We start from the raw sequence: 20,858 nt of genomic DNA, 5'->3' as shown, positions 1-20,858 counted from the left end.
CAATTTTCTTATATTTTTTGTGACTTTTTTTTACGGCTGTCTGTTCCTATTAATGACGAATCAAATGACGACGGTTATTTGCCTTTGCGTCTAAGGTTCCTAAATTGGCTCTTGTCCCAAAACATGAACTCCTTTTAAATCTCTAATACGATTCAGCTGTGTTGTAAATTTACGCGTTTCATTGACGTCACCGAAACATCGTCTTCATAATAATAATAACTGAAGTACTTGATAGAAATGGGAAATAAACTGAGGAAAACACCTGCCTTAATTAAGAGTGGATGGTCTACTGGCGGAAGTGGCTTTTGAGAAGGGCCGTGTCACTTTGGTCAGTCAATTTTCCTTGCCATCTTACTTAAAGTTCGTGTTCTGGAATTTAAAAAAACATGGGGTAAAGGACGGCAGATAAAGAGATTAACTCGCATGCCTGTAAATACGGAATACTTTCATTATAATCCTGTAATCTCACATTAAATTCGTTTTCCTAAGTATAAACAAACGGCGAAGGATGAATACAAAAACAAGTAAAATATTCGCCGGAGTTTCTTCGGCGTAATCGCGTTTTCTGTATACCGTATAATCAAGGCCACCGAAAATAGATCTATCTTTCGATGGTCTCGGTATAATGCTGTATGAGCCGCTGCCCATGAAACTTTAACCACGGCCCGCTGGTGGCCTGGCCTATATCGTTGCCAGACGCACGATGATGGCTAGCTTTAACCTTACATAAAATAAAAACTGCTGAGGCTAGAGGGCTGTAATTTGGTGTACTTGATGACTGGAGGGTGGATGATCAACACTTGAGATCTGAAGGTGGCCAGAAAAAGTGCGGACGGACAGACAAAGCTGGCACAATAGTTTTCTTTTCGGAAAACAAAAACCGAAACCTTAATCAACTCAGGGTGAAGAAGAAATGTCAAGGATCTACCTGGCTAAACGTTGGCGGACGTGTCACCTTAAACAGTCGAGACTGTTTGATGACACTGCATGTTATCATGTTGTGAACGTAAAAAAAAAAAAAAAAAAAAAAACAGAAAGTCCAAGGATTTCAAAATCGCAGGGAAGACGAGGAGTATTACTGGCAAAGATTTCAAAGTCGAACGGAAGACGACACGCCTATTGTTTTAAAACAAACTTTTTATTGATAAATTCTCTAGATGCTTAGATTGCAAGATTGCGCCCTGATCTGTAAATTACAAAGACAGGAATGTGACCGTTTCTTGGGGAAACCGATAACAGAAATTGAAGCCTGACAAACAGAAACTATAGCTAAGATACCTTAGTAGAAATCGTAAAAGCTCATTGCTCTTTACCTTACTATTACCATAATTAACCTCACGAATTTCACATTCATTGAATTACACAGATTTCAATGAAACATATACTCAAACATTTTATGTTGCTAGGCCTCAGCTGGTTTATTTAGGACTTCCCCCAGTTGCAAAAATTGATCTTTTGATCAACTGGCGGCCAAATTTTTGTGATGGGAGACTGGCGAAACCTTTTGGAGAACGTATCAGGAGATTAAAGTGTTGTCCAAAGGAGTTTGTCACTTTTCCTAATGGATTTTAGTTTTTTTTCCTGGCTTCCCATTACAAGCCTTTAAGATTATTCATACTTTCGTGAAAGCAAATAGCCTACCTTGATACTCTCAAGAATACAATAATATATCTATTTTCCATCTGTAGATCTTATGTCATGTCTGAGTAAAAATGTCTCGAAAGACTGCAAATTCCAAGTTTTCCGAGTGTAATCTACTGTTCTTCACACATGGATTTCTTAGTATGATAAGGAGTGCTCTGGCCTTTTACGAAATCTTCAAGTCGATGTTTGATGAGGCCTTCCTTTACAACTGCAAGTTAGGAGTCTTCCTCATTAAAATGTAGGCGGAGGAAGCTTGCCAACAATATCACTCATGTCCTTTCTTTTTCTTTCCTCTTCTCCTCTCTCTCTCGTATCTTATCCGAGGGCTGGGTATCCTGTCGACGTCACCCTCTAAAACAGTTGTTAGTCATCAAACGATTGTTGCTCGTTAACAATCTCTGCTAAGAGTCATTACTAGTAATTAAATTGTGTACTTATGCTTGTTTATTACTCGAGAACATTGCACGCAAGCATCCCCTCGACGCTTCTTCCAGCTGTTAGGGGACGAAGGTTATACTGTCCATCTTTTACTCAATCCTGAAAGTTGTAAAATCACGGAGTCTCATGTAAACAAATCACTCTGTTTATCACGAAAACTGCACTTGGAATTTGTAAGGTAATGTGAACTTACACACTCAGGACACAAATACACACACAATGGACTGGATCTGATGCCCAACATAAGTGATGTTATTTGATGCATAGTAATTTTAAATTATGGTACTGAGTAACCATTATAGTCTCAACACAGACTATGTAGAAGGTGAAGCACAAAGCTCAGTGATGTATTTTCAACTTGTAATCCATATCATACTCTATTAACACGCTGTTCTTTTGTCAGTATTTGTCTTTATCATTATCATTATTATTCCAACTGCTCACGCACTGATATAGAACATACCTTAAAGAACAGAAATTCTCATAAGTAGAAATAAGAGAGGGACCAAATAAAACATAAATGGCAAACAAAAAAATTAAAAGATAAATACATACATAAACAGCATTTGAAAACAGTATTTTAGTCTTAAAATATTCACGGTAAATGGACATCATTTGAAGTGACAGAACTTGTTCCAGTCTATGATACAAGCAGAAGGGACAAACAAAAGGAGCAAGCATTAGGCAGACAATTTTTCTAAACTGTATCATCAAGAATGGCTAACAATAGATAACCAGGCATTTCAACTTTCCTCAGGTTTACTATCAGGATAATTAAAATCACTATCGTTAAAATGACATTTCATTTTATTTTGCTACAAAAATACTAACATCATACATAATCTAATTTGGCATGGAAACATGACATCACGTCAATAAATATCCCTCAGTATTTTCAGTACTCACAATTAAGGATAAAAATGCATTAACTAGTAAGGCTTTAATCCCACTTCTAAAATCATGGTGGAAAGATATGAAATGGAGGTTCTCCTTCGTGACAAAGGAAAACTAATTAGTAAGGCACTGGATTTGCCTTCCCTGTAACTTGAAATGCTTTTCACATACACATGAGCCAGCACAAGGTCATACTGAACATTGCTGCATATGCAAAAATCAGGCATGCTGTAACTTCTTGTTATGAAATGAATAGGATTACATGGGAAGGAACAATGATAATTTTTCATGCAGTTATGGGATCACCAAATTATTTAAAACATAATACTGGGGCCTGAGATACTTGTGGGTACAATACATATTACCCAAAAAGGAATCATTATAGAATACAGGTACTTGTACATTATCATAAATATTTACATGCTGCAAACTAAGTTTATTAACAATTATTCACAAAACAGATTTCCTTACGGAAGCTTTCCCGATATGGCAACTTCATAATTCGTCCTGCTTCTCCCATGGTAAAGAAAATTGGGAGCAAGGATACGATATGGACTAGCACCAGAATTATGGAAAAAAAGAATATATCTATACCTATTTATATATACACATATATATGCAGTTGATTTACAATAGAGTAACACCCAAATGGCTGACAGTATATGTGGACTTCCTTACATGGCTGCAAGTTCATGTTCAGCTGTTACTGCCTTCTCCTTGAGTTTATTTTGCTACTGATGTTTTATACCAATTGTTTCTTTTTTCTTGGCTGCTTTATGCACAGAACTTTCTATCTTTATGTTAAATTAACATAAAAACAATAGACTTATTGTAATTTCACAAATGACACTGCATTTCTTGATTTACCTTCATCAGAGTCAAATATATATCAGAAAAAGTATACAATACAATGATATATTAGAATTCACCATAAAAAAATTTTTCTTTTTATTCACTGTATAAGAAATGAATTATGCATGACATTAAAGTGCAAAAGCTTCAATAACCATGACTGCAGATACCATAACTTTTGAGAATTTTCTGGCTATACCATAACTTTGCTCAAGTTAAGCACAATTATCTTAATACTGTAGCTGCAAAGCAGTCAGACGGTATGAAAAAAATTCAAATACGATGGAAACATTTTCCTAATACCTGAGAATGACAGGAGCACTTCACAGAATTACAACTTTGTATCTTAAATGAGGGTCAGTATCAGTTTTAATGTACAGTTTTATATTCCTCAAATATTTGAAAAATATTGTAACTGAGCTTTTATACTGACCAATATGAACAGATAAAGAGAAGTTTTTCTTATTAATTCTAGTGGGCCTTACCCTTTAAGGAACTACAAGCACAGCCGGTCAGTACGTATGGGATTTCAAGTCATTCCATGATACTGACATCAAGCAGAGAGAGGGACAAATACTACATGTGTTCCATTATGTTGTTCAGTAGTATAGGTATACATATGTACCCTAGGGAGTAATAGTGCACCTGAAAGTAATTTTATAATACCTTAGTGATTAGGAGCACCAGGGTTTCCTTTGTAGTTGCACAAGTCTGTTTTCATGTTCCTGTCAGATGAAAGTAACTCTAACAAGAGGCAATGAAGTTTCCTTTCACGACAAATAAACCATAGATGAAACCATGAATCTTTCCATAGTTTTCAAATCCATTGCACTAGGGTTTTAAGTTAGCTTTAACAGTTAATTAATCTAGTTATCAAGTTCCACTCTTGACATTACAAACAATATAAACTATTCTTACAGCTAATCACTGAATCACTGGACTGTATTCTCAGGAATACTCTTGTATTATTTATACATGAAGATGTCCACTGCTAACTGACATTATACTATCACAGATTTTGTGCAGCCCTGACTTTTCCAATAGGTCACTATCATCAAGTCATCATTCATCACACCTACAACCTTAGAACTCTTAGAAGATGATGTTTTGCCTCCAGTTTGAGTAGGTGTGTTCCCATCCTTCAACTAATGTATCTGTTAACTTCAAAATCTCTAGCTTTGGGGAGATAAGACCCTATGAAACTGCTACTAAGAGATGACACCAATGAAGATACTTCAAGATGACACCTGAGGCAGAGACAAAGACAACAATGGTACTTCTGCATCAAGAATGACAACCTCCTGATCCTGTCATTCCTTGGGTGTACCAAAGCTGTTTTCGTATTAGCGTCCATCAACAAGTCCATAGTTCTCATTGATGGTAATAGGTCAAACTTCTCCCAGTTGATGTGCAGTTCCTGAAGTTGATAAACTTGCAACAAAAGGGCCAGGCATCATCTCTGAAACCTGATAATGTTCTTGTGTGACCATGTTACCACTGGTGTCAAGGAGGTCCAGATGAAATGTAGGTATTCCCTCCACGCCAGATGCACTGGGATAAGGAAGTAAGCATCCTTGCGGTCCATGGAAGCCAGGAAGTCCTTCTACCTGATGGAATGATGAGCTGGATCCACTGTTTCCATTCTAATGCCAATGGATTTGCAAATGTACAAGAACTCTACTGGCTGCAACGAGAGTGGGGCTTGTCTATAGAAAGGAGTTGGTAGCCATCCCTGAAGAATTCCATTAACCACAACTACAGTATGATCCTAACTGCTGTCATAATCTCCATGATTTTTAGGAGACAAGCCTCCCTCCCCTACCCCCAGCTGAAGAACTGCCAATGAAGGAGTAATGTACTGTCTTCACTTTATGTACCCTCTGTAGTGTTGGCCTATTATATTAGGGGTGGAAGGAAAGAATTCCTAAAGAGCATATAGGGAGTCTTCTGCTAGCGATTCCTTTAGTAAGGACAAAGTCCTGGCTGTTAACTTCTGTTACTCAGTGTCAAATGCTGCCGGGAGCCGTCTGTGTTAAGAATCGTTGTCCGGGTCACTTTCGAGATCAGTTTTTCACGAGCTTTTATACCAGACTCTACAAGATTAGAAGTGGGATGGGCCCAGCAGGTCTAAAACTTAATGAAGAAGGGGACATACAGAACACCACCAATCTTATGTGAAAAATAAAGGATCAGCCAAGAAACTCGACTATCCTCTTGGCCCTGATGATATCGTCCAATGGCTTGGCTCCCTCAGGATGCAGTGAACTGGTGGCTCCAAACTTTGATTCTTGCCAGTTTTTCCATAGCTGGGAACTCTCAAACAAACCACCTTGTCATATATATCTCTGATGACACAATGGAGGGAGGGACTATGGTGCCTACTTAAATACTACCTCTTTAGCAGATAAGGGTAGTGTGCCTGCAAATAGTAATCCTGAAGATGACAGAATTTAAACAGGCAGTGGTCAGGCAGCTTGAAGAAGTGTAGAATGGCTATAAACCTATTGTATCCTTTGCTGATACCATGGCCCTACATACTCAGTTTTACATCTGTGAAGGTGATCACATTGTCTGTTGACACCTACTATGGTTTCTGCAGCCTTACAAACCCATCTAGCACCTCTGAGGAGGAGACTTCATCTTACAGAACAATGGCTGCCTCTGCTTTATCCTCTTCTGTATGTTATACTGTATCAAGTTCCATTAGGGCAGCTGCCAAAGTCATCATGGTCAGTATTGTTCTTCCTAGAGCTGTCTTCTGGCTGGTCACTCCCTCACACTGTGGCTGTGTTTGCATTCCTGGTGCTTCTATTGCTAAGTAGCTCAGTAGGTGCATGGTCACCATAACTGGTTAACAACAATGAACAGTACTGCTGCTGTCATTCTTGTATGTAGATGAGCAGTCATGGTCCCAGTTCCTACTGCATGGTCATGGGTGTAGAGAGGTGAGTTCTTGGTATAAATGGGATAGTCACTACTCTGGCAGTCAAAGTCCTGAATGTTGCTGGCACTTCGTTCTTAGGAAAAATGCTGGCAATTCTCTCTTAGGAAAAGAATTTCTGAAGGTCTCTGGTGAGGCATGTTTCCACTTTAAAGTATTACAAAGTGGTTTGCTGTAGACTCCTGCCTGGACCCAGAAAGGGGTTGGGCCATCTGAAGAATGTGAACATCAATAACTGGATCCCAGGAGTAGGATATCTTCAAGCCTCGACTGCAGTGGAGTGGAGTGATGACAGTTGTATCAATTAAATTACCTTAAATGTTGCTATATTTAGTCTTTCAATGAACAAAACAATTGCTCCTTCAGGCATGAAAGACAGGAGCTGTCCTCAGCAACAGGAACTTCAGGCGCTAAATGGGCAGGAATGCTAAGGAAGACTGGCTGGGCTGGATTGGGCTACACTGGATCAAGTTATAACGGGATGATTGACTGCAAAATCCTCGTACATGTGCTCCTTTACTGATACCAAAGACTAGCTAGGGAATGAAACATGATCAGAGGCAGACAAAGTGAACCCACCTGCAGTAGCATTCCTATCCTGTCACATCTTATAAGTCAGCCTCTTGAAGAGGCATGACAACTTGTCAGGCAACCAATCACAACCTGTCTCATAGTTGGAATCATGAGAGGACACTTGATTGATGCAGCTGCTACACAAGAGATGCAGGTCCTTACCTAAGGACAACATGACAGCATGATAGGGGTTACCTAGTAGCCTAAACATGTACAGGTTTGCAAAGGCATATTACAAAATTAAGGGAGGTCAGTGAATAGAAAAAATAATGTATACACTACACATCACAAAATAATACCTAAATCACAAAGTAGAAACAGCTATCATACACAATATACAACATGGTGGCATAATACCATATATATCAGAATGCCATTAATGGGTTTACAATGGACTTATCATGGATAAGTATAAAGGTACTGGAGTAATATCGTAAAAACAATTAACAGGCAATTATGTAAAGTGAAATTTTTATATCAAAACAAAGAAATCAACGTAAAAATTTGGAATACAAAATTAGCCTACCTATAGAAGACCATAAAAATAATGTAAAATACAAAATGAGGATTCAATTACCAAAAAATAATCAAAATATAATGTAGAGTAAGGACAGTGACTTACTTACCCTTCACTGTTAGCTACTAGAAACAAATTTTAAAACACTAACTAGTTAATAAGTCATTAGCTAGTCAGCAGTAAGAAAAAAAAAGCCACTTGAAGACACTGGAAATATTGATGACAGATGCCAAAACAAAAGGCACAGCTATTTACAAACAGTGACTCTTAGCTGTGAAGCTGGAGATCAAGAAGCCACAGATTGGCAACAGATAACCTGCTAATGAGTAAAAGCGCCACTTTTATCACTCATGTAAAGTGAAACAGATAAAAAGACTGTAAGAATGAGAGAATTAATGATGAAAACAGTAAAAGGAAATGGTCTAGGAAATTTTGCTCAGCTGTTAGCAATACGACAGACACAAAAAACTGAGGCAGGTGATTGATGGGTACCTGAGGCTACAGATGAATTTCCCGTCTCTTGGACAAAAGACTGCACAGTCAGGGGACATTAGAAGAATCTTCTCTGTGTAATGAATGAGACTGTACATGCATAATTACACTTTAATGGAAAACCTAAATAAAACCGAAACTTAACAGGTTGATGTCAGCAATATGTAATCATTCTACTGTGAACATCATACATAAAAGAAAGGCAATGTCTTGATGCTAACTTTTCACACAATATACATAATCTCAAGAATAGTCTGTTTACTTCAGGAGTTACGAATAATTTTCAAATATAAATTATCTTAATCCCTTACCTTTCATATATATCGACAGAATTATTGTACAGGGATCTTATAGTCTTCATATTCGTAGTATTGTCGTTCACTCTCTTTTTCTTTTTTCCTTTTTTTGGGGGCAGACTTTCCTGACTTTGCTTTTCTCTTTGCACTTATGCCTTGCACATCTTTTAACTTATATTTTGTCGTTACAAACCGCATTTTGTTCCTGATTGTTTTGTCTGTTGGGAAGTAATAATTTAAGTGCCTAACATCCTCCGGATTTCCTTCAATAAGTTCTTCTTCAGCGTACTTTTTCAATATTGACTGTATGATCTTAACATTCCTCAAGCCACATATTATAAGCTCCTCTATCTTTTTCAGTAAGTTAGGATGGGTTCTGCCAAGTTTCCAGTGATAATCACTAACAACATGACCTCTATGAGCATTTTTCAGGGGTAACTTCATGTGGTGGTATTTCTCATATAAAACATCACAATTTTGAGATAAAGCTTCTTTTAAAGTTTTCATCCGTTGCTGCCTTTGTTTCTTAGTGATACCATCCAATGCAAACTCGGTGTATCTGTAATTAACAAGAAAAGTTAAAAAAAGTCTTTGAAACTTTAAAATAATATACTTTAATAATGTACGGTACATCAAACTTCTATATGTGAAGAAACTAACTACAGTGTAAGAGAAAAATATTACTTATCTTCTTCTAGGACATCCATACTACTACATGATATCCCCATTAGTAAACAAATACTTTTCACAGTGAAAACTACTCTCAAAGTAACACGAATATTCATTGCAATTATCATCATTAACCAAATGGCAGACAAAAACTCATCAGCTTTTAGTTCTCTCTCCGACACATTATGATAACTCATATTTTAACCATGAGTTCAAAATGCGTAATGTAACTACCCAACGTGAAAAAATCATATGCACAATACAATTTCACATTCATCATACATTACTGGAATTTGTTGGTGAACACTAATTACTAAAAAATTACTGTTCTTCTGTAATACAAAAAGCATTATCATATATACATGTATACAATATAAAGCATTTAAATAAATTCACATTTAAAATACAGATAAAAATAATGTGATTTACGAAGATTTTTAACCTTAATTCAAATGTTATGCAAAATTATACCCTTACTTTATAAAAACTTTGAAATTCTAAAAACCAAAACGAGGAATAATATTAAAAGAAATGTATTATTGTATCAATAGTTATATACCAAATCAATTAACAAAATGCTTCATATATCTTAAGTTCAAGTTACATGCTTCAAATTTACCAGTTAGTTGGGAATACTAACCATTATTTCTTGCAAATAAAGTGTAAAACTGTTTACTTACACAGATAATTCATTTACAATGATCTTTGCTGGACAATCTATGCTTCTTCTTACAGGTTGACCTTCCTTCATGACCACTTTTGTGTACTGGCAATGAGGCTGTTAAAAATGAAACAGGAATTATGTCATTTATGCAATAAATGATTCTCCTTAATACAAATAATGAGGAAACTCTTGTTTTAACTCCAGAAAAGTGTGAGAAATACAAAATCAAAATTCACTTCTATGTTTCAGAGTATAAACAAACTGCAATGGAAATCTCAAGTCATTCTCTTGGCTAAGACCCTGTCACCAGGGGTAGCTCACCATTGTTCATACTCATAAATGCTATTCAACAAATAGGTGACCACAAGCATTCATACTTAAATATGACAACTGGAGGATATGCATATACAGTTCTCTCTCAGTAAATCTGAAGTTAGTGTTTGCAGGCTATGTGATCATTTCAAACTGCATGTCTATATAACAAACAAAAACAGTTATTATGAAACAAAAGCTTTTTCACAAACCCAAACCATCGACAGCATATGCCAACACGTTTAGTATCAAGGCCCGTTAGTGATGGTCCAATATGCCCCAGCCTTGACAGGTGTACAAACATCAATATATCCTGGGAAAGAGGGCCCCACAGAGCTCCAAATAATAGGTGACTAAGTTACTGTAACCAATGAATGTTCTTTAAAACACTGATAGAAGTTGTGACTGGGTAATCTCCTGTTGTACTAACTGCCAACCACAAAGCAACAGGTCTAACAGCTATAAGTAACAAACTTCTCCAGTGATAACAGATGCCTGATCAGGGATTGCTACAACTTGGCAGACAGCACCAGAACTGCTGGAATACAGCACTTTTGATAACCATATACAATTATGCAGTTCTCTTTACTGGCACTAGGACCAACTTCTTCCGGTTGAAGTGAAGTCCTAGGCATTCATAAACTTGCTGTTACAGGGCCACATGTCATCTCAATTTTGTTGCTACTGACCCATTATCAGCCAGTCATCTAGGTATCTCTGAAGTGTTATATTGATCTGATGTGGCTATGCTGCCAAGGTCATCTTTAGGCAGCTCTCTTAAACAAAAATTAAAATGGCCCTACCTGAACTGCCTTCATACTCCTGGCAGTTGGGTGCAGTACAATCATCCTGTAAAACTAATTTTTTCCAACTTACTGGAAAGAGAGTTTCTTAAACACACTTCTAAATCGTCTGACATCTATCACCATGGCTGGATGCTTCTACTTGCCAATGCCATCTCTTAATCAGTAAGAAATTTCCCAAGCAACTTCACCTTTAAGCTATTTCTTCAGAAGAGTCTCATTCTCAGAATTGATACCTCAAGAACTCTACCTGATCCAAGGATAAATAGAGCATTGACAACTTAGGACATCATCCAGTGAATGGCTCAACAAAGTATGCTTCCAATATGAGCAAGATTTGTTTCCTAGAAATGGAAATCCTAAGCCTTTACATTGACAATTTCCTTAATTTTAAAACAACCTCAGAAATAGGCCTAAATTCTATGCATCAATACTGTACAGTAATTCTATACTGTAATTCTATAGAGTGTACTTGGGCCTTTCAATGCAAAAACAGCAGATGACTGCAATAATTACCTGATCACTGGCACTCTAGTCAAATGTCTATCATCTTTCATCAGTGAGCAAGTACTCAAATAATTATCATTGCCAATGGGTAGATCATATCTCTTATACAGAATCACAGCAACCAGATCAGGATCTGTTTCCTGTCCAATGGTATTCAAAGCTAAATACAGATTCTGGGAGATATGTGTTAAAATCTGAATACTAAACAGTTTACACCAATAGGAAAAAATGTGACAGTATACTTTCAACAACTGTAACCTACATAACTTCTTATTAACAGTGATAAGGCTCTTTGCTAGATTCCTCTGGCAGAAGATTCAAGTGTACAGGATATCTTCCAGACAGGTTCTCTTTGTGATTTTTACTACACATCCAAACAGAATACTGTCAGTTCTATTCTTCTGGTATGATGTCATTCCAACAACTAGAATTTGCTGTGAATCCTCCTAGTCCTAAGTCTTGGGGTATCAATAATAGCTGAAGGCTTTATAAAAGCAAAAATATAGACTGGTGCTACTATACCAATGGCTCTATCTTAGTTTACATTACTTTTAACGTATAATGAAACCCTGCCACATCTATGGTTGCCAAAAGTTTACCTGACTGTGTCTCCTTATCTCTACAGAGAAACAATGCTGGTGCAACCATCTATTCCTGATTGTTTCTTCTGGTAATATACAGTTCTCTCAAAGTGCAGTTTCCAGTGGCCAAGACTTGCTGAATATCCTGGCTGCCTCTATTGCTGTGACTGTCCTTTATCCACCTGTTGATTTTCTAAGTTACTGCAGGGTCTGCAACTTTATCTGACCTACAGACTAAAATACCTCTATGTTTTCACTGCTCAACTAAAGTATGGTAGTCTTGGTTTGCCAATCAGTAATAAGAGCTTTAATCCCTCTTACCAAAGTCAAGAATGTTTAGGGTGGTCTCCTATCCCAGGAAGAAAAAAGCTCTTTCCTTAGCATTCAAGAGTTGCCTTAACTGACAATAGGGTAAGAGCTGGAAGACCCACCCCTACCTGGATAATAAGTATGAGAAGGGAGGCTGGAGATGAGTGGAGATGTGCAGAAGATAAAGCACATGAAGGACAAGAATGGCAGAATTTCTCAGAGGCCCTTTACATCGTGCGGCACTGGAGGTGATGAGGTGGTATGACCTAACACTAAGAATAGCACTGATGGCTACACTGGACTCAGTTCAAAATGTCCAACATTTTCCCATGTTAGGTCATATTCATCTGATCACTGCTTATCCAACACCTACTGTTTAACCTCAGTTTTGCTGCACCTGGTGTTACTACTTCTGTCATGTCCATTTCCAGTTTCCCGTAGGTCTTGACAGTCCCTGCTGTGCTCATGTTTGGTATTTCTCTAATCCTGAAAATTTCAGTGTCAAATGTGACTAGTTTCCTCCACTACCATCAAGTAGACCTTTCTTGTGACCATACTTAAAATCTACACCTCAGTCTTGGCTACCTCTGTTGTGAAAGTGACTTTGTTTGACCTGTCTCTTCAATGGAGTAAATCAAGTAAGATTACCTTCATGACTGCGGGTTCCAATATGGTCATCTGACTATCCTAATAAGGTTTCCAGGACAGATTCCATCTCCCTCTTGAGCAGCAAAGTTCTCTTGAATGAATCTGGTAATGTTCTTGAAGTTGAACTTCTACAACTTCTAGCCAAGATGTGGTTTTCATTGGTCAGCTTAGGGAAACAACTATTCTCCTGGCCTTGATAATACAGTAGTACCTGAAGAACTAAAGTTCCAAAGCTTAACCAAAGCAAGCATAGCAAGGTTTCGTCATAAAGACACCATCTAACCATCTACTGCTTCTAGGAAATTCTTGTCAAATATTCAACAGAATTTACATAATTTACACGAAGCTTTAGCAGTATTCAGTGAGGTACCAGTATGTGCTCTCTGCAAAGGAGCAACACAAGAACCAAAAGTCCTTAAAGTAGACGGTGAATAACATAACAGAAAGGAAAAGTAGTAACCTGGTGTCTTAGGAAAGGCTGCAAGCATCCCTTTCAGACAGGACTTGATGGATGAGGATGCTTCAACCATAGATGGTCATATACTCTGATTTGAGTGGGAACATCCTGATATAATTTTAGCTGCAAAAGTACATGCTGCCAAGGTGCCTTGTATCAGCAAGTTGTACACTCTTTGTAGACTGATAATGATACCATAATTCTTGGATCTTGATGCATAATCAACCTCATCCCCTGCAGGCTACTTTACCAAGTGAAGGTAGTTTAATACCAGGGTCCTGACAACCAAAAAGCTCCTTGTTTGTCGCATTAAGTTTTTTTTAATAGTTGGTTCTTAATTAAGTTTTTTTAATAGGTGGTTCTTATTCTATAAGGATTCAGCAGATAATCATCTCTCCCAGCATTTACTACATTTCCTAAGAGGAGGAAAGTCAATGAAGCCCCATAGTCTCAAGGTATTATCCAGTCATGCCTCATCTGCTCCCATAATCTTACATGAAGTTTCAGTGATGTTAAGTTCAGGTCAAACCTGATTCTCATCACTCCTGTGCTTGCTCATGTTTTGCTTATAGTCTAAATCAAAGTCCATCCTGTTCCTCTACATAGTCTTGATCATGGCAAACCCTGTCCAGATTGTGCTTGCATTAACTTGATTGCTGTCTGTGGTCAAGGTATGGTTAGATGGTTTTCACTCCAATTAATGTCTATCATCACATGTCCAGCTGTGTATCAAGGGATAAATCCTGGGTTAAGAGTAAAAAACACAAAACAGCAACAGTTTGCAAAGATTATTTACCTATAGATATAGTTAATAATGCACTTTCTACCCCATTCTAGGATCACGGTCTAAACTAAAAGTACTTAGGGCATGTAAAGTTACAAGGGAAGTCCTTGTTTTGTTTTGTTAGCTGAACTGCAATACTCCAAAGGGTTCATGTTCTTGCACACTGCCTCTGATGAAGATATCACCACCAGCTAAGTTGAGGTTATTTGAAATGCTTCTGGAGAAAACCCTGGATCCTAATTTATAACAGTTGTGGCTTCTCAGGCAGCTATATCTTAGATATTGTATTACCAGCAACTTTCATGTTTAGACATACAAGCAACCAATGAAGATTTGGACCAAACAAGTTTTACCTCTCCAGTCCTCAAGGAAGACCGAGAATCCCCAACTAAGCCAAACCAATAAGCTGCTGAGATTCAGCAAAGATTCATAAATCCTCCAACCAGCCTGTAAACATCTGTATGTGTAGATAAGGGATTATACCAAAGGAAATAACTGTAAGAGGGCAAAAGTTACGGTTATAACAAAATTTGTTGCATGTCTTCCCTAGTTGCATTATAACAAAAAGGGGTATGAAAATTCATGCATCTTCATAAACCCATATTTCACTTATGGTCAAGCTTTTGGGGACTCACGCTTCCAATATTGATGCCAAAATATCAAAATGACACGTAAGTCTTCTAATTCAAAAACCCTTGAGATGCACAATGCACTAGAGTATTGTTCCAAAACATCTCCCTCAACATCTACTTTGGAGTTTTTGCAGCCTTATCCCTTCTTGTTAAAAACATTTCTTTAGTGCTAGGGCATTTCTTTTTACTACCTGTACTTGAATGGTAAGCCTGGTCAGCTACCACCTTCTCTAAGGATGTTCAGGGCTTGGGAAAGATATAGTAGTGCTCCATATTAAGCACTGAACAGAAATTACCACACAACACAGATTTATACTCATGGTAACAATATTTGTGTTGAGTATTGTGGAGAAAATTATTGCTGGTAAACTTAAGAATAACAAAGTAAAACTCAGTAAAAATAGTCATATTATAATCAAAAGAAAATATCAAACATAGAAACAGTCACTGAACTGATAAATAAGGGAAGACACGTCAGTAACATGGGAGGGGGCATCCCATATGCTGGACCACTCTATATGTTAGCCAAATACTGTGCCCCTACCAAGGTGATTTGGGTCTTCTTCATTGATTTCAGGATACAGTGTTTGTAAAGAACAGCATGGTTTGCTGTACAATAATTGTACCTGATCAGCCTTCTAAAAGTACTGAAGCTACTCAAAGGTTTCTGAAAATCACATATGAGCAATAAAATTTCTTGCATGTTAACTACATGATCATATTACCACTATTTGTCTGAAAAAGATAAATGAACTGTTCAACTCTAAAGAATAAGAACAAAATAATTACCTCTTCTCTTTCCTTTGTCCTAAACTTCAAACCATAGTTACAAACGTATATTTTATTTCGGTCATGTGAGGTGATGTGGCTTGATATATTCAGCAATCTATTATAGTAAAAGAGTCTTCTTGCTATTCTCTTTTTCTTGTACTGATCATCAGAACTGTAAAAGAATACAGGTCAGATTAGAAATACTAAGCAAAATTTTGCCCAATATCCTGCAAAAATATTCAAAACATAGTCTACATCAACAACATTTTGTAAAATACAACTTTGTCATAATGCTCACTCAAATATTATTTAACTTCCCTTTTAGGAAGCATTAGCATAGTATGTGAACTTTTAATTATTTTAATATTTTAAAGTGTTATTGCATTTTGGACTTGAAAATATAATTTTCCTAAGTTTTAATGTGTACTATGAATGTTCCTGGCATTAGTTTTTTTAGCAAATGAGTACTTTTAGAGATAATGGATCCCACCCTTACATCATACAATTTGGGGGCTTTTTGGGTGGGGGAAAACACACATGTGAAATATATGGATATTAATCCTAATGATATTTCTCATTCAGATTAAGGATGTTTAGTTTTTCAAACTAATATCATGCACTACAGTAAGGACCTGGTGTCCTGGGTTAGGTTAGCTTAGGGTAGATGCAGCTCGTTATCTGATTTGCACACATTAAAACATAAGAAAAATAAAAAATTTTAAAAATAATTTGTAGTTTTCCTAGCATACAAACCATAGCTTTCATAAATGAAGTTTCTCATGGCAAGGGTGCTTCAGCTGTCACTAACTAGAAAAAAAGAAATCCTACTGAGTAGGACTATGAGTCACGGAACCTGAGATGACCTAGCTCGCCTACTTTGTGAATCAGCCTGTTCTCTACCATTCAAAACCCCTATGATGGGAAAGATCAGAACAGCGAGGGGTGGCAGAGAATGGTAAATTCCTGTATGAAAGCTATGGTTTGCATCCTAGGAAAAATACAAATGTTTAAATTTTGTTACTTGCTTCTATAGGAATGTAAACTTATGCTTTCATATATGGAGCCTCACCCTAGGGAGGTAGGACAATCTTTCCCTTGCTATTGCCAGTGGGCATGCACCGGTGGTGCCAGAGTTGCCTGGAAAGGTACCCTCACTGTCTCAGGTCACTACTTACACTTGACTCTATCCCTCCCCTTCAAAAGGGGTTCTTCCAGTACCTGCCACTCTCCTGCGATGCTTCTTCTGGTGACCCTGCCAACTTCCCAGGCAGAGCCCCCTCCTCTGGGCTTGACACTCCTACGTCACCCGTTGGGCTACCACTATCGGCCCCATGGTGAATCTGTCCAGGGACTTGTGTGCCAGTTCTCTCAAGTAGAAGGATATGAATGTGGATTGCCACTTTCACACACCAGCCTTCAGGACCTGTATGTGATGGAGGGGCCTACAACTCTGATGTCGTGAGTCTTGACCCTGCCAAGGGGTGCCTCCCCACCCTCCTTGGAATTGTAAGCCCTGGCTATGACTTCCCTTTGCCAGAAGGAGCTGGTTGTCTTAAATAACACCATCTTATTCTTTCCTATACTGACGAGCAGCCTCATACATACATGTCTGAGGGGGCTGATCTTCTTCAGGTACTGCCTTAGGGCCCTGACCAGACAATGTAACAGTTCATCTTGTCATCCATGACAAAGTCCTTCAGGGAAGGAACTGAAAACCTCTCAAACTCAGGTCTGGGACTGTGGGGTTCAATGTCTTGGCCACAAATTCTGGGACAAACTCCAAAGACAGGGAGGCCCAACCCTCTGGGTGAGAGACATTGTAAGAGAGCCCATGCAGTTCTCCAACCTTTTTGGCTGAGGAAAGAACCAGGAGAAAAGCACATCTTCAAGGTAAGGTCCCTGCCAGATGCCTTCTGCAGGGACTCATATGGAGGATGACATAAGGTGGCTAGGGCCTTCATAATATCCCACTCTGGGGCTTTGACCTCCACTTTTGAAACCTCTGAAGTAGGTGGACAACTCCCAGGAGTTAGACAAGTCAATGCCCCTCTGCTTAAAAACTTGGAAAAGGACTGTTCATGACTGCTGTCACGAGAGGGCCTTCTCTAGATGTAGGTAGGCAAGGAAGTCTGCCACATCCCTCCTGGAAATCTTGAGTGGATCGAGACCCCTCCAATGGCACCAATCACAGAATTCACAATGGCTACAGCAGCCCTTTGTAAAGCCCTTCTTTCTAAGGAGCTGCTGGATAACCTGCCCTATGATATCTTCCATCTGTGGTAACTCCCTTGGGACTTCTATCAGCAGATGCAGAAGGTCTGCATACCACTCTGCCTGTGGCCACAAGGGAGGCACCAATGTCATGTGAAGGCCCTAGAACTGGAAAAATCTGCTGAGGACCCTTCTCATCTGGCTGAATGGCAGGAAGGCATAGACATCCACTTTGCCTTATGGGTGCTGGAAGGTATCCTGCATTGCTGCTCTCTGGTCCAGGACTGGGGAGCAGTACAGGGGAAATTTTGCATTGTGGGCCATAGCAAAGAGGTTTACTGCCACGCCCTTCAAAAGCTCCCAGGTCTGTTTGCCACATCCTGGTTTAACAACCACGCTGTTCCTAAGATCTGGTCCTTCCTGATCAGCTGATTGGTAATGATGTTTTTCCTGCCTGGGATGTACTTGGCCATCATTTGCAGGGCCAAGGTTGCTGACCACCCTTGTAACTTGACTGCCAGATCGAACAGCGCAAGAGATCAGCCCTGCTTGCTTATTCATATAGGCCACTACCGTAGTGTTGTTACTCATGGTGACCGCCGAGTGTCCCACTGGAAGCGCTGGAGGACCCACCACCACTCACATTTCCAGGAGGTTAACGTGCTCCTCCTCCTTGCTGGGGCCCTCTGTCCCTGAAATGCACTAAGATCAAGAATGTTTCTTACATCCAGAAGTGCTTTCCTCACCCATTATCTCACACAACCCTCGTGATGGTGGATTCCTGGCCTGTTTGGCCTTTCTTCACCAAGAAGTCTAAAACCTTCTTCATCGTCTCTTCTGACAATGGTTCCTCAGTAGATCCTGCTGGAGGGATGGTGGCAACTGCTGGAGGCGTTGCTAGAGGAGGAACCCCTGTCAATGGGGGGAATCACAGGTGGCAGAGGAGAAGAACTAAGGGTGGGCTCCCTAGAATAATTGTTGCAATTCTTTCATTGTCTCCTCTCATACAAGGCCCACTGAGGTATCTAACACCTCACACACAATCTTTGTACATGGCCTGTCTCGAACATTCTCTATCCTGGTAAGAGATGCACACAGAGTGCAGATCTGCCACTATTGGGGGCATAAATTTGCTGCATCATCTACCTTTGCCTAAACCTCTAACTCGGGCTTACTTCTCTCCATGGCAGCCACAGCCATAACTAACACACATGGGCCTTGAAAACATGTGAAACACACAAAGGAGGTTGACCACATGGCTCACACACCATGAACAAAGAGAGCACACACACTAAGACCTCAGCCCTTCAAAATCTCACAAATACTTACAAATTTGGCAATCACCAGGCTACAGGAGGGAAACCAGTAAAGAGGGCAATGCAACTGCAGCATCAACACATGAAATAACACACAAGCAGCACAAAAAATCTCAGCATACAATGAGAGAACGTGTAGTGACAACCAGTCACAAACGCAGCTGACAACACAGTGGACAAAATAGGCCTGCCTGATACGATTTTATTTTTTATAGTTAGTCAATGACAGCAGAAACACCCTTGCACAAGAAAATCCATTTATGAAAGCATAGGCTAGGTCTGCATTCCTGTAAGAACAATATTTTTGAGTCTAAAATATGATAAAGGTTTAGACGAAAAAAAAAAAATTTAATTTTTTTAAACATCATGGTAATATAAATTATATTATTATATAATAACAAACATAATCATTTATAATGATATAAGCTACAGCTCTTTATTAAAATAGCCTACTTATTTTTGGGGAGCTAGTTGCATTTATTCAATCATACTATGATCTTGTAAGGACAGAAAGGCCTTGCCAACCCCTGTCCCCCAATATAACATTCCTGGCCTTCAAGTTTGTAATGCTAACCTACTCTAGGTTAGGTTCAGCTCTCGTGTACTGACAAAGAAAATGGAATCATCTAAGAATTGCACCCACAGTTCATAATCCACGTGACATTGGGGTTACTTATTACTTTTGGAAATATACCTACTTAAATGAGAAGATGCTCTCTGTATATCTCGAGTGAGCTCGCAGGACAGCCTCCACTTGCTCCTCCGTCTTGACGTACCCGCTGAGGTATTCCTCCGTAACTTCCGTCAGGATAAAGTCCATTGGCAGCCAGTCAACAGTGGTCGTGGGTACAGGTACACCTGGCATATAGTCTTGTCCGTGGTTATAATGACCAGAGCTTTCGTCCACTTTAATGTCAATGACTTCTTCCTCAACTTTTTGCTCTACGAGATGCATTACGCCGTCCCCTCCACCGGGGTCTGGTTTATACCGCACCAAATCGGGGTTATCGATCATAATAACACATAAATCGGGGGTGTCTCTCTGTATGGCGGGTCCATGAGAGACTTCGGCCTTCACTTTGGTTATTACCCTTCTTACTGTCTTTTTGGGAATCGGCTGAGGATTTGTTGTCATTTCTTCGCCTGCATTACTCATCCTGTGGGCTTTGGTACTCGAACACCAGCGAATAAGAAAGAAGGCGTCCGTCCATGGGAGTCTCGCTCTTCTTCTATCGCCGCGAGTCTAGGATACAAGGTCAGTTCAATAGAAGAATTTCTCTACATTTCACTATAAGCTAGAGGAAAGTTCACAAAGTCTTCGAGGGTAAAGAGATAAAATGGAAAAGAAAGTAGTCAAACTGCCATTAGGAGGAAGAACGGGAAATCGCCATAGTTACAAAAGTGTAAAAGTATCGTACAGACATAGGAACATGCTAGTCCGAAAGACAAAATAATGATTACAATGATCTAATTCACTTATAAAGAGATCATGTGATTAGAGTGACTAAACTGCAAACAAGAAAAGTCGAGAGACCATACCATTTTGT

General features: G+C 38.9%; 1 protein-coding gene across 3 annotated transcripts; it reads right to left on the bottom strand.

The window, feature by feature from the left end:
* Window positions 1–266: 266 nt before the first annotated feature.
* On the bottom strand, window positions 267–20,568 carry LOC136847364 (calcium-responsive transcription factor-like). Of its 3 annotated transcripts, none has more exons than XM_067118984.1 (5): window positions 20,010–20,568; window positions 15,803–15,956; window positions 9,997–10,094; window positions 8,663–9,206; window positions 267–369 (listed from the first exon to the last, which is right to left on the bottom strand). In XM_067118984.1, the coding sequence occupies exons 1-4, from the start codon at window positions 20,465–20,467 to the stop codon at window positions 8,684–8,686; spliced, it is 1,233 nt and encodes a 410-aa protein (XP_066975085.1). In that variant the 5' UTR covers window positions 20,468–20,568; the 3' UTR covers window positions 267–369; window positions 8,663–8,683. The 3 variants fall into 3 exon arrangements, with proteins under 3 accessions (XP_066975085.1, XP_066975075.1, XP_066975095.1); XM_067118994.1 differs by lacking the exon at window positions 267–369 and adding an exon at window positions 4,969–7,504; XM_067118974.1 differs by lacking the exon at window positions 267–369 and having other exon boundaries at window positions 2,871–9,206; window positions 20,010–20,567.
* Between the last annotated feature and the right edge of the window lie 290 nt (window positions 20,569–20,858).

The sequence above is a fragment of the Macrobrachium rosenbergii genome, chromosome 2 (genome assembly GCF_040412425.1).
Source record: "Macrobrachium rosenbergii isolate ZJJX-2024 chromosome 2, ASM4041242v1, whole genome shotgun sequence".
Classification (NCBI taxonomy): domain Eukaryota; kingdom Metazoa; phylum Arthropoda; class Malacostraca; order Decapoda; family Palaemonidae; genus Macrobrachium; species Macrobrachium rosenbergii.
The sequence above is the reverse complement of the archived record's forward strand: the minus strand, read 5'-3'. Positions and strand labels throughout refer to the sequence as shown.

Bases quoted from the DNA above. Each gene is read 5' to 3' on its own strand.
- LOC136847364 (XM_067118984.1), bottom strand. From the start codon at position 20,467: ATGAGTAATGCAGGCGAAGAAATGACAACAAATCCTCAGCCGATTCCC. The intron at 10,095-15,802 runs GTAATTATTTTG...CATTTTTAACAG, and splicing joins GGACAAAGGAAAGAGAAGAG to CCTCATTGCCAGTACACAAA. The intron at 9,207-9,996 runs GTAAGTAAACAG...TGTTAATTACAG, and splicing joins ATTGTAAATGAATTATCTGT to ATACACCGAGTTTGCATTGG.